At 40.2% G+C, this 13501-nt stretch overlaps 1 protein-coding gene across 4 annotated transcripts in view; it reads right to left on the reverse strand.

The window, feature by feature from the left end:
- Positions 1 to 13501, reverse strand: part of PAAF1 (proteasomal ATPase associated factor 1) — a 44033-nt gene that overhangs the window by 11916 nt on the left and 18616 nt on the right. For all 4 annotated transcript variants that reach the window (XR_009344535.1, XR_009344533.1, XM_059132997.1 and 1 more), the window contains exons 5-7: positions 11665 to 11763; positions 10852 to 11002; positions 3450 to 3644 (exon numbers count right to left, since the gene is read on the reverse strand). Coding sequence is in view for 2 of the 4 variants with exons in the window: in XM_059132997.1 (XP_058988980.1) it covers positions 3450 to 3644; positions 10852 to 11002; positions 11665 to 11763 (445 nt within the window). In the remaining 2 variants the exon portion in view is untranslated. The remainder of the gene's footprint in view (positions 1 to 3449; positions 3645 to 10851; positions 11003 to 11664; positions 11764 to 13501) is intronic.

The raw sequence follows: 13501 nt of genomic DNA on the forward strand, positions 1-13501 counted from the left end.
AGTAAGGGTTATAGGAGACTAGTACGTGGGGCCTGGGTGGCTCAGTCAATTAAGCATCTGTCTTTGGCTCAGGTCATGATCCCAGGGTCCTGGGATCAAGCCCCACATCCGGCTCCCTGCTTGGCAAGAAGCCTGCTTCTCCCTCTCCCTCTCCCACTCCCCCCTGCTTCTGTTCCCTCTCTCACTTACTCTGTCAAATAAATAACTAAAATCTTTTAAAAATAAATAAATAAATAAATAAAACAAAAAGCATATTTTCATTTAAATTACTTTAAATTGAGATGCTAGGGTGGCTCAGTCGGTTGAGTGCCTTCAGCTCGGGTCATGATCCAGGGTCCTGGGATTAATCTCACATGTGGCCTCATGCTCCTTGCTTATTGGGGAGCCTGTTTCTTCTACCTCTGCCTGATGCTCCCCCTGCTTGTGCTCTCGATCTCTGACAAATAAAATCTTTTAAAAAAATTACTTTAAGCCAATACATTTTTAAAAACTTAACCTTGTTTTAAATAATATTTGTGGGCTATCTTAGGTTTGAAGCAAAATATGTGTATTAAATATATTTAATAGTACACTACTGAAGATGTGTACTGCCTGAAATAATCTTATTTATCACTAATTGCATATGTATCACACTTTGGGAAAAGACTTATCCTATTAATTCCAAAGAGAGCTCAGGGAACATCTGGTGGTCAGCCACAATTTTAGTTCTTGGACCACAGTACATCTGCATGGGAAGTTTAAGACAAGAGAGTACCTACAGTGTGTCAAAAGTGAAGGGCAGGGGTGCCTGGGTGGCTCGGTGGGTTAAAGCCTCTGCCTTCAGCTCAGGTCATGATCCCAGGGTCCCGGGATCGAGCCCCGCATCGGGCTCTCTGCTCAGCAGGGAGCCTGCTTCCCTTCCTCTCTCTCTCTGCCTGCTTCTCTGCTTACTTGTGATCTCTGTCAAATAAATAAATAAAATCTTTAAATAAAAAAAAAAAAAAAAAAAGTGAAGCGCAATGGGGCACCCGGGAGGCTCAGTCAGTTGAGTTTGACTTTGACTCAGGTCATGATCCTGGGGTCCTGGGATTGAGCCCTGCATCAGGTTCTCTGCTCAGCAGTGAGTCAGCTTCTCCCTCTACCTCTGCCCCTTTCTCCACTCATGCTCTCTCTCTCTCTCAAATAAATAAACAAAATCTTAAAAAATAAAAAGTGAAGGACAAAAATAACCCAAATCAGTTGAAAACCCATGTCCACATAAAAACATGCACACAGATATTTATAGCAGCTTTATTCATATTCGCCAAAACTTGGAAGCAACCAAGATGTCCTTCAGTAGGTGAATGGATAACTAAACTGAGGTACATCCAGACAATGGAATATTATTCAGTACTAAAAACCCATAAAAAGATATGGAGGAACCTTAAATGCTTATTACTAAATGAAAGAAACCAATCTGAAAAGACTGTATAGTTTATGATTCTGTGACATTCTGGAAAAGGCAAAATCATGGATGCAGTAAAAGTATCAGTGGTTGCTAAGGGATATAGGAGAGGAAGGGATGAAGTGGTAGAGCACAAAGGATTTTTCAGGCAATGAATCTTCTGTATGATACCATGATAGATACATGTCATTATACACTTGTCCAAATCCACAGAATATACAACACCAAGAATGAACCTAATAAAAATTACTTAAGTGATAATGATATGTCAACACAGGTTTATCAATTGTAACAAATATGCCACTCTGGTGAGGGATATTGATAAAATGGTAATTGGGGAGGCTGTCTGGGGCAGAGGGAGTATGAAAACCATACCTTTTTAAAAAGATTTATTTATTTATTTATTTATTCATTTATTTGAGAGAGAGAGAGAGAGCACGTGTGTGCAACTGTGAGTGGGAGGAGGGGCAGAGGGCGAGGGAAAGAATCCTTAAGCAGACTGCACTGAGCATGGCACTCAACATGGGGCTTGATCTCATGACCTGACCCAAAACTAAGAGCTGGATACTTAACTGACTGAGCCACCCAGGTACCCCGGAAACTGCACTTTCTGCTCCATTTTGCTGTGAACCTAAAACTGCTGTAAAAAATAAAGTGTTTTCTTAAAAAGATTTTATTTTTAAAATCTTACACCAAAGGATTATTTTTAATCCTTACACCAAATATAAGGCTTGAATCCACAACCCCAATATCAAGAGTCTCACATTCCACTGACTGAGCCAGCCAGATGCCCCTAAAGAGGTTTTTTTGTGGTTTTTTTGGTAAAGATTTTATTTATTTGACAGAGAGATCACAAGTAGGCAGAGAGAGAGGTGGAAGCAGGCTCCCTGCTGAGCAGAGCCCAATGTGGGGCTCGATTCCAGAACCCTGGGTTCATGACCCGAGCTGAAGGCAGAGGTTTAACCCACTGAGCCACCCAGGCGCCCCTTTAAAGATTTTATATATTCATTTGAGAGTGAGAGAGACAAAGAGAGCACAAGCAGGGAGAGAGGCAGAGGGAAAGGAAGAAGCAGACTCCCTGATAAGCTGGGAGCGTGACTCGATCCCAGGACCTAGAGATCAAGACCTGAGCTGAAGGCAGATATTTAACCATATGAACCATCCAAGTGCCCCAGCCCCTAAAGACTTTTTTTAAAGTAATCTCTACACCCAACATGAAGCTCAAACTTGGAACTCTGAGATCAAGAGTTGCATACTCTATAACTGAGCCTGCCAGGTGATCCCCACTACTAACTATTCTTATTTATTTTTTAAGATTTTATTTATATATTTGACAGACAAGTAGGCAGAGAAAGAGAGAGGGAAGAAGGCTCCCTGCTGAGCAGAGAGCCTGATGGCGGGCTCAATCCCAGCACCCTGGGATCCTGACCTGAGCCAAAAGCAGAGGCTTTAACCCACTGAGCCACCCAGGTGCCCCTACTAACTACTCCTGATCCAACCTCTGACCCAACCAAACATATCTTTCTACCTAACAGTTAATTTCACCTCAAGCTATTTTAATGTGAACTGCCCCTAATCCTACACCCCAGCTCCCATTTTCCCATCCTTTCCATTCTTGTCTATTCAACTCAAATTCATCCTCCAAGGTTCAAGTCAACTTCTTCGTGACACCTTTCTCATCTACACTAACCTAAAATATAAAATACTCTCTTCTTCCAAAAAACCATTTTATTTGTATTAAGAATCATTATGTTGTTCCAGCTAAAAAAATTTTTTTTTGTTTTATAGGCATCAGTCTCATCTGCTAAACTATGTACTTACTTAAATGTAGTTAACATGACATATACTTCTTTTATAGATTCCAAAGCAATAGAAACATAGTAGGTATGCAATAAATACTAAACTTATGGTGAAAATACAAATACCAGCCAAAAAAGCAGAGAAAGGAGAGAAAAGGAGAAGCTAAGGCAAACACTGAAGGTGCCTAAGGAATCAAAATAAGCTCAACATATCATTACCAACTTACTCGGCGTGTGCTCAGGCGAGCCGAGGTTTATGGAGTTGTCAGCAGCACCCACAGCCACTCCATTGATAGAAGAACCACAGTCTGCAATGACTCCCAGGCAGGCTGAGCGCCCACAATCCCAAAGTCGTGCTGTCCCATCTCGAGAACCAGACACCACATTCCTCCCCCGATCAACAATGGCTGTATCCAGAATACCTGGCAAGAGGAAAAAAAAAAGGATCCTAAGATGGAGTGGGTCATAAAGGAACTACAAGGGCAGAGAATAAAGATATGCCTAAATGACTCTGTTGCTTCACAAACATGTACTGGATATGTACTACATGCTGGGCAAGTTCAAGTGCTAGAAAAACAGAAATAGAACAAAGTCCTTGCTTCACAATGGTTCAAAAACTAGTCCTTAGAGACAGACTTAGAAAAAGGTTTGGATTTAATTCTTAGTGGAGTGTTCTAGAACAGTGGTTTTTAAGTTTTAATTTTGGCTTTTAAAACATGTTTTTTAAATAAAAATTAAGATGTTTCAGTTCAGTTTGAAAATCACTGTCTTACTGCTTCCACTGAGAACTAATTGAAAGGATTAATCTCGCCATCTTAAAGATGTGACTTCTGTACTGGCCAAAAGACAGTAGCCCCATCTCTCCCAGGCCCTTTCCCTTATAACTGAAAAAAATCTGGACATAAGACAAGAAAACTGATGGGCTCCTGGGTGGCTCAGTGGGTTGGGCCACTGCCTTCGGCTCAGGTCATGATCTCAGGGTCCTGGGATCGAGTCCCGCATCAGACTCTCTGCTCAGCGGGGGCCTGCTTCCCTTCCTCTCTCTCTGCCTGCCTCTCTGCCTACTTGTGATCTCTGTCAAATAAATAAATAAAATCTTAAAAAAAAAAAAAAGACAAGAAAACTGGAAGATGGAAAGAAGGTTACGTAGGGACTTGAGGACTTGGGAGAACAAAAGAGTAACAAATTTCCTGGATTTCCTTATTGCTTCCCGTACAACCTGGAAAGGATCTACAGAAGCCTCCAACAAGGAATTGATTAAAAAAAAAATGTACAAATTTAAAAACAAAAACAAAAACAAAACAACCCAACTCCAAGAAATAGTTGCAAAAAATTGGGAAAGGGGTGGCCTAGCAGAAAATGTTGGCAACTTACTCAAACAGAGAGAGAAAAACTGCCACTTCCCCTTCCCCAAGGTCAGTGAGGCTAAACAGGCAGCGCTCTTCTACCCTACTCCCACTGAAGCAGGAGGCAGCAGTCCAATTCTTTGACCCTTGACAGTGATCAGGCTCAGCAGGGTCCAGTGGAGAGCTGAACCTCTATCCTGACCTGGCAACAACAGGTAGAATGAGAAAAAACAAAGTAGTGGAAAGTAGCACTCTACTTTCCCCCAACTACCTTCTCACAATACGGTGGCAACTAGAATGGATCTCTTCTTCACTCTGAGATGACAAGAATAAAAGAAAGAGAAGCCCTACAGAGCTAGAACCTATGACAAATTACTCTAGAAAGAAGCTATGAAAGTAGCAGGAAGGCCTTGCAAGAGAAGCTACCAGAGCAAAGACCTACCAGAAGCCAAAAAGCTTTAAATATCAAACCAAACTGATAAAAGTCCTCAACATAAAAACCAAGATGAAAAAGCATTTGCCTTCAAGAAAAGATTCCACTCAGCTCAGACCATGATCTCGGGGTCCTGGGACCAAGCCCCACATTGATCTGCTCAGCTGAGAGCCTGCTTCCCCCCAACCCCCATGCCTGCCTCTCTGCCTACTTGTAATCATTGTCTGTCAAATAAATAAATAAATAAAATCTTAAAAATAAAATTAAAAAAAAAAAAAGAAAGAAAAGATTCCACTGAATCACAAATAAACATCCTAGCCAATGTCTGGGAAATAAGAACGTTAAATGACACTATGACTAAAACAAGTCTTAGTAAAAAATACAGCAACATTCATATATCTAGGCATGTTTTTAACAAGTTTACTCCATTAAAATTATCTAGTTTTACTATTAAACTGGTTTAATGTTGCCAGGAAGTAAAAACACACATACCAGGGAAGGGGAAATGTATGTGTGTGTGTACATGGAAAGAGTAATGGTTGTGACTAGATCTCAGAAAAAATGAGTCTTGAAAAAAAAAAAGTTTTGAAGCACCTACTGTTACTTCAAGGCAGCATATCTTATTTCAAAGAAAATAGAGAAGAGTTTGAAAATAATGGCTGAAGAGCTGAAAATGCAACATGACCTGCTAAAATTATTCCACAAATGCAAGCAGCTTCCCTACCATGGTGAGCAAAACTCAACCAATCAACTATAATGGTGTTCCATTTGTCTCAATGTTTTCACAGATTAAGAATGATCTGGCAGTTATTAGAGTTATGATTATTAAATTATTATTCAAAGGATTATATTTCTATATACCTCCAAATTCACCAACCTTAGTTAAAGGGCCTGGGCAATTTAAAAACTTCAAACTAAAGTACACCTTGCAGCTACTTAGAAGACTCATGTATAGTAGTATCCCCTTAGCCACAGTGTCACTTTCTGTGAAAATATTAAATATTAAATGGAAAATTAAATGGAAAATATTAAATGGAAAATTCTAGAAATAAATAATTCATATGTCTTAAATTGTATGCTTTTCTGAGTAGCGTGATAAAATCTTGCATTATTCCACAGCCAAGACGTGAATCACATCACTTTACCCAGCATATCCACGCAGTATCCATTTGTCTGTCACATATCACAGGTTTGTACATATAGGAAAAGATAGTATATACATGATTTGGTACTATCTGCAGTTTCAGGCATCCACTGGAGGTCTTGGAACGCATTCCCCAGGGATAAAGGGGGACTACTATATTACAAAGACAAAACTACTTTATCTTTTTATTAGAAAGATTTAAAAACATATACATATCTCATCTCTGCTTACTAAAGAACACACTAATTATTTACATATAAAATACATATCTAAAAATATAAGGGAAAACCAATTACATATTAACCGGGATCATATTTGTGCTACTGGAGAACTTCTGTTAGATTGGAAGAATAAACATTGTTAAAATGTCTATACTGCCTAGAGCAATATATACTTTTAATGTCATTCCGATCAAAATTCCACCGGTATTCTTCAAAGAGCTGGAGCAAATAATCCTAAAATTTGTATGGAATCAGAAGAGACCCCGAATCGCTAAGGAAATGTTGAAAAACAAAAATAAAGCTGGGGGCATTACATTATCTGATTTCAAGCTTTATTACAAAGCTGTGATCACCAAGACAGCATGGTACTGGCATCAAAACAGACACATAGACCAGTGGAACAGAGTAGAGAGCCCAGATATGGACCCTCAACTCTACGGTCAATTAATCTTTGACAAAACAGTAAAAAATATACAGTGGAAAAAAGACAGTCTCTTCAATAAATGGTGCTGGGAAAACTGGACAGCTATATGTAGAAGAATGAAACTCGACCATTCTCTTACACCATACACAAAGATAAACTCAAAATGGATAAAAGACCTCAACGTGAGACAGGAATCCATCAGAATCCTAGAGGAGAACATAGGCAGTAATCTCTTCAATATCAGCCACAGCAACTTCTTTCAAGATATGTCTCCAAAGGCAAAGGAAACAAAAGCGAAAATAAACTTTTGGGACTTCATCAAAATCAAAAGCTTCTGCACAGCAAAGGAAACAGTCAAAAAAAACAAAGAGGCAACCCACGGAATGGGAGAAGATATTTGCAAATGACAGTACAGACAAAAGGTTGATATCCAGGATCTATAATGAACTCCTCAAACTCAACACACACGAAACAGGCAAACATATCAAAAAATGGGCAGAAGATATGAACAGACACTTCTCCAATCAAGACATACAAATGGCTATCAGACACATGAAAAAATGTTCATCATCATTAGCCCTCAGGGAGAGGGCTAAAACCACATTGAGATGTGGAGAAAGGGGAACCCTCTTACACTGTTGGTGGGAATGCAAGTTGGTGTAGCCTCTTTGGAGAACAGTGTGGAGATTCCTCAAGAAATTAAAAATAGAACTTCCCTATGACCCTGCAATTGCACTCCTGGGTATTTACCCCAAAGATACAGATGTCATGAAAAGAAGGGCCATCTGTACCCCAATGTTTATAGCAGCAATGGTCACGGTCGCCAAACTATGGAAAGCACCAAGATGCCCTTCAACGGACGAATGGATAAGGAAGATGTGGTCCATATACACTATGGAGTATTATGCCTCCATCAGAAAGGATGAATACCGGGGCGCCTGGGTGGCTCAGTTGGTTGGACGACTGCCTTCGGCTCAGGTCATGATCCTGGGGTCCCGGGATCGAGTCCCACATCGGGCTCCCAGCTCCATGGGGAGTCTGCTTCTCCCTCTGACCTTCTCCCCTCTCATGTGCTCTCTCTCACTGTCTCTCTCTCAAATAAATAAATAAAGTCTTTAAAAAAAAAAAAAAAAGAAAGGATGAATACCCAACTTTTGTAGCAACATGGACGGGACTGGAAGAGATTATGCTGAGTGAAATAAGTCAAGCAGAGAGAGCCAATTATCATATGGTTTCACTTATTTGTGGAGCATAACAAATATCATGGAGGACAAGGGGTATTAGAGAGGAGAAGGGAGTTGGGGTAAATTGGAAGGGGAGGTGAATCATGAGAGACTATGGACTCTGAAAAACAATCTGAGGGGTTTGAAGTGGCGGGGGTGTGGGAGGTTGGGGTACCAGGTGGTGGGTATTATGGAGGGCACGGATTGCATGGAACACTGGGTGTGGTGAAAAAATAATGAATACGGTTTTTCTGAAAATAAATAAATTGAAAAAAAAAGAATTAGTCTATTCTATTAGAAATAACAATTTCTGCTTTTCACATGACAAGTATGTTAAAATATCACAAAGCTCACCCTCTCTGGCAGGAATTAAAGTTTAGCTTTGTATTTTATAGGAACAATAACATTTATTGGACACTTACTATAATACCAGGGATTATACTAAATCCTTCATATGTACCAGCTCATTTAATACTGCTATCCCCATGTTCATGAGGAAACCAAGGCTCAGAATAGTTAAGAAGCAACTTTCTGAGATCTTACAGATCATAGGTGGAAGAATTAAGATTTTTTTTTTTTAAGATTTTATTTATTTGACAGACAGAGATCACAAGTAGGCAGAGAGGCAGGCAGGCAGTGGGGGTACGCGGGAAGCAGGCTCCCTGCTGAGCAGAGAGCCTGATGTGGGGCTCGATCCCAGGACCGTGGAATCATGACCTGAGCCGAAGGCAGAGGCTTTAACCCACTGAGCCACCCAAGCACCCCAAAAACTAAGATTTAAACCAAGATTTCTATGTCTCCAAATCCCAAGCTTAAACACTCTACATACTGCCTCATGTACTATCATATTTTCATATACCAGAAGCAATAAGCAAGCCAGGGATTTAAAATAACAAAAGTTTGGGCACCTGGGTGGCTTGGTGGATTAAGCCTCTGCCTTGGGCTTGGGTCATGGTCTCACGGTCCTGGGATCGAGCCCGGCATTGGGCTCTCTGCTCAGCAGAGAGCCTGCTTCCCCCCTCTCTCTGTCTGCCTCTCTGCTTGTGATCTCCCTCTGTCAAATGAATAAATAAAATCTTAAAAATAAATAAACAAATAAATAAATAAATATTTTTTTAAAAAGATTTTATTTATTTGATAGACAGAGATCACAAGGAGGCAGAGAGGCAGGCAGAGAGAAAGGAGGGGAAGCAGGCTCCCAGCTGAGCAGATCAATGCGGGGCTTGATCCCAGGACCCTGAGATCATGACCTGAGCGGAAGGCAGAGGCTTAACCCATTGAGCCACCCAGGCGCCCCCAGGTAATAATTCTTTATTCTGTTTTTTATATAGTTCATGGCCTTTGCTAATAAACATCCTTTAAAATCTTGTAAGTAAAGAGATTAAAAAGGGAGCCATACAATGGAACTTGGAATTCATTTAGCTGGAGACAGTGACACATATGCTGCTAAACTATCAGAGATCAATTTTGATTAATTTTGATTTTCTGTACTGTGGAAGAAGGGCAACAACAAATCTGGCCCTGCTTAACAGACCTAGGGAAGAGCATTCAAGACCTCACAAACATTAGCCTGGATCTGACTTCACATCACTTCTCCTACAGTTTATCACTTCTAGTCAACCTGTCTGGCTCCTGCACTCCCTATCTATGCAGGCCGCTTGGACTCCTCAGACCAGTCAGTTCTTCAGGCTGAATGTGAAGAAGGTTCCAGATATCTTTTCTATTCCTCCTCAATGTACCTATGTACTGACAGTCTTAGAAATAACCTTGCTAAGGTTAACATGTATTTACTAGATGATCTGTATGTAACCTAACAAATCATTATAAAGAAGTAACAAAACTTAAACTCAACCATACAAGTTATTTATAATGTCGTCAGGTACAATCAAAAGACTAACAAATAGGGCACCTGGGTGGCTCAGTGGGTTAAGCCGCTGCCTTCGGCTCAGGTCATGATCTCAGGGTCCTGGGATCGAGTCCCACATCGGGCTCTCTGCTCAGCAGGGAGCCTGCTTCCTCCTCTCTCTCTCTGCCTACTTGTGATCTCTCTCTCTGTCGAATAAATAAATAAAATCTTTAAAAAAAAAAAAAAAAGACTAACAAATATGTTAAGGATAGGGCAATACATAATTAATTCTCAAATGAGTCACACAGATGATGTGTACTATGGTTCCAAAGAAGAGAACAAGGTAAAGAATTATTGGGGATGTTAATACTTTTTAAAAAATACCTAAACTTGTAAAATAAGAATAACATTTATCACCTTTTTAATATTCCAATTATCGATAAAACATTGTTAAATTATAATTTTGTCCCACAAACCAGTTACAAAGGGAAAATGTTCTCATTTTGTCTCTATAACCTGTTATCAACTGGCTATATGGCTAATCCATTCCTAAAATCTGAACTGTGACTTAAATTCATAGGAACTGATAGTCAGTGTCAGGCTCTATCTTTGATATCTAATGACGCAGCCATTTGCCACCCAGCTTTTACTGTCACCTCAAAGGACTAATAATGAGAAAATGTTGGCACACATCTCTCTCTCTCTCTCTCCTAGCACACAGCAGATAACCTCCTGGGGAGGATTTTTTTTTCACTTGTCAACTGCAGAAAACAACTATCTGTGTAAGTCAATTAGTTCTGGAGAGCAATAACAAGACTCAGTGTCAAAGGAATTTCTAATCCTTGAGGAAACAGCTCATTTAAATGGCCGGTTAGAGGAATTATTCGTGTTTTTGTAGAAAACTAGCTTCTGTTTCAACCTTTTCCACCTTTTTGGTGATTTGTCTCTGGGGAATCATTACAGAAGCCTTTTGGAGAAATCACCCTTCATACCTCCTTTGTGACCTTTGAAGGTCACCACACAGCTAGCATCTTCAGCTGACCAGATCTTCAGCTGGGCATCCATTCCCCCACTCAGAACCACAAGGCCTGATGGGAAAAACCTGCAACAATTCACATCAAATACATGTCCTTCCAATACTCTCTGGAAAAACAAAAGAAAATTCCATGCTAGTTCTCTTGTCCATTCCCTGATATTCTCTGACCTATCATATCCTTGGTCCTTTAAATGAAATATCTACAAGCTATGCCTACATGCTGGTTTTTAAAACTAGTGAGGTTCAAAAGGATCTCTTTAGCTCATTTGTATACCAGGCAGTGTTTTAAGAGCTACTGACTCCCTTTCCTGTAGCTCTGGCTACAGATATAATGGATTTGAACTCCAAGGTTCTCCCAGCCAGCCTTAAGTCTAGTTCTACATATAAGGAGCTGAGGAGGCTTGAGGACACTTTTACTCACCTCTTTTTAAAATTCTCTGCATAAGGTGGAGGAGTTTGGCCATATAATCAATGTAACAGCCTAGCTAATCTGGCTTAGAAGCTTATCACTGAAGGCAGTTCATACCAAGGGACCACCCACCTAGACATTCACTAGCCTGGCTTCTCCACTGTTCCAGGCCCAATCTGTTCTGGCAAATCACCAAGATTGAGGATGGTTCTCAGATTAACAAATGGGAGAACAAGATCAGTTGAGGTGCAGTGGTCCAATAAATTTAGAATGCACCACTCCACTTTCTGTGACCCAGTCTAAGGCTTCTCCAACCACCCTTCATGTATAAGAACCTAAAAGCATAACCAAAGCCTTTACTCTGAGTTCGCCATTAGAAGCCTGCCAGATCTTCATGCTCCCATCAGTACTAGAAGACACACCAAGACCGCCTCCACTGGAAATGTCCAGGCATGTTATCTGTTAAAAAGACAAAATAACTGGTGTTATAAATACTGAAATCCTCTTCTTTCCCTGAAATATGTTAAAGATTACTCCTGTTTCACACTCTTCTAAGACTTCTTCAGGCCTATGCTTCCCAGCACAAAGGACAAGTGTTTTCATCTGAAGACTGAGGTGTCATCACCTATCTCCTAACAAAGCTAGCGTCAACATCTTTTATTTCTCAAAACAAAAAGATGTTCTTGTAATCATCTACAGCCTTCGCTTCAACTATAAAGTTTTTACTATCCCCATATCACTTCTATCGTTTCCATCTTTTGCTATTTTTAAATTTTTTTTTAAGATTTTACTTATTTATTTGACAAAGAGAGAGAGAACACAAGCAGGGGGAGCAGCAGAGGGAGAGATAGAAGCAGGCTCCCCATGGTGGAGCAGGGAGCCCACTGTGGGGCTCAATCCCATGACCCTGGGATCACAGCCCAAGTCAAAGGCAGACACTTGACTGACTGAGCCACCCAGGCACCTCTCTTTTGCTATTTTAAAATTAAGATACCTCATTCTTAGGAATCCACGTACACAAAAGACAGTCAACTAAAACGTACCAGATGGATTCAAGAAAAAGCAAAGATGCTTCCAATTTACTTCTTCACATTCCCTCTGTAAAATCCTAATTGTGCGTATATGTGTATTTCAGAATAAGTAACAAAAAATTCTGATCCTTTATGCAGTTTCAACATTAGCAATCACTTCATACATAAGCAATGATCATACACATGCATACATTTTTTTTTATTAAAAAAAAACCCAGCTATGGGGCGCCTGGGTGGCTCAGTGGGTTAAAGCTTCTGCCTTCGGCTCAGGTCGTGATCCCAGGGTCCTGGGATCGAGCCCCACATCGGGCTCTCTGCTCCACAGGGAGCCTGCCTCCTCTCTCTCTGCCTGCCTCTCTGCCTACCTGTGATCTCTGTCTGTTAAATAAATAAAATCTTTAAAAATATATATATATATTAAAAAAAAACCCAGCTGCAAATATTCCAGAAATGTAGGACTGAGATGTATAATCCCAGACATATTCCTGGATTCCCATAAGACCTAAATTATTAAGGGAAAAGTAGAGTAGGCTTTAATTACCCAATCTACCATTCTGCTTTGTTCTAAGCCAGCTGAGTCATCACGAGTAAATTAGGCAAGAACTAAAGGCATATATCTCTCACGCTAAGACTTTTTCTTCTTTACCTTGACTCCTCAGAATAGAAGTATTATCTTTTAAAAAAATTTTATTTATTTATTTATTTTAGAAAGAGAGAGAGCACATTTGTGTGAGACAGTATAGGAGAGAGAATCCTCAAGCAGACTCCCTGCTGAGCATGGAGCCTGATCTCACCACCCTGAGATCATGACCTGAGCCGTAACCTAGAGTCAGATATTTAAGCAACTGAGCCACCCAGGTGTCCCAGAATAAAAAGTACTATCAACTTAATTGTGAATCCTTTAGTTTTAAGGATTATGACAATAACTAACCTTTATATCATGTTTTATCATTTATAAAACATTTTCAAATACACTATATCATTTGATTTTCATAATAATTCCATTCTGCTCCTAGCTTCCCATTGCTGGATACTGGAGACATGGATGTAAATATGACATAGTGCTGCCTTCACATTCTAGTACTGGAGTACCCAACTCTCAGATCTATCTTTCTTCTCCAAACTACCACTACCACCCTGAATCCTGTCTTGAGCCTGAATACTAG

This window comes from Mustela lutreola, chromosome 1, assembly GCF_030435805.1.
Source record: "Mustela lutreola isolate mMusLut2 chromosome 1, mMusLut2.pri, whole genome shotgun sequence".
NCBI lineage: Eukaryota > Metazoa > Chordata > Mammalia > Carnivora > Mustelidae > Mustela > Mustela lutreola.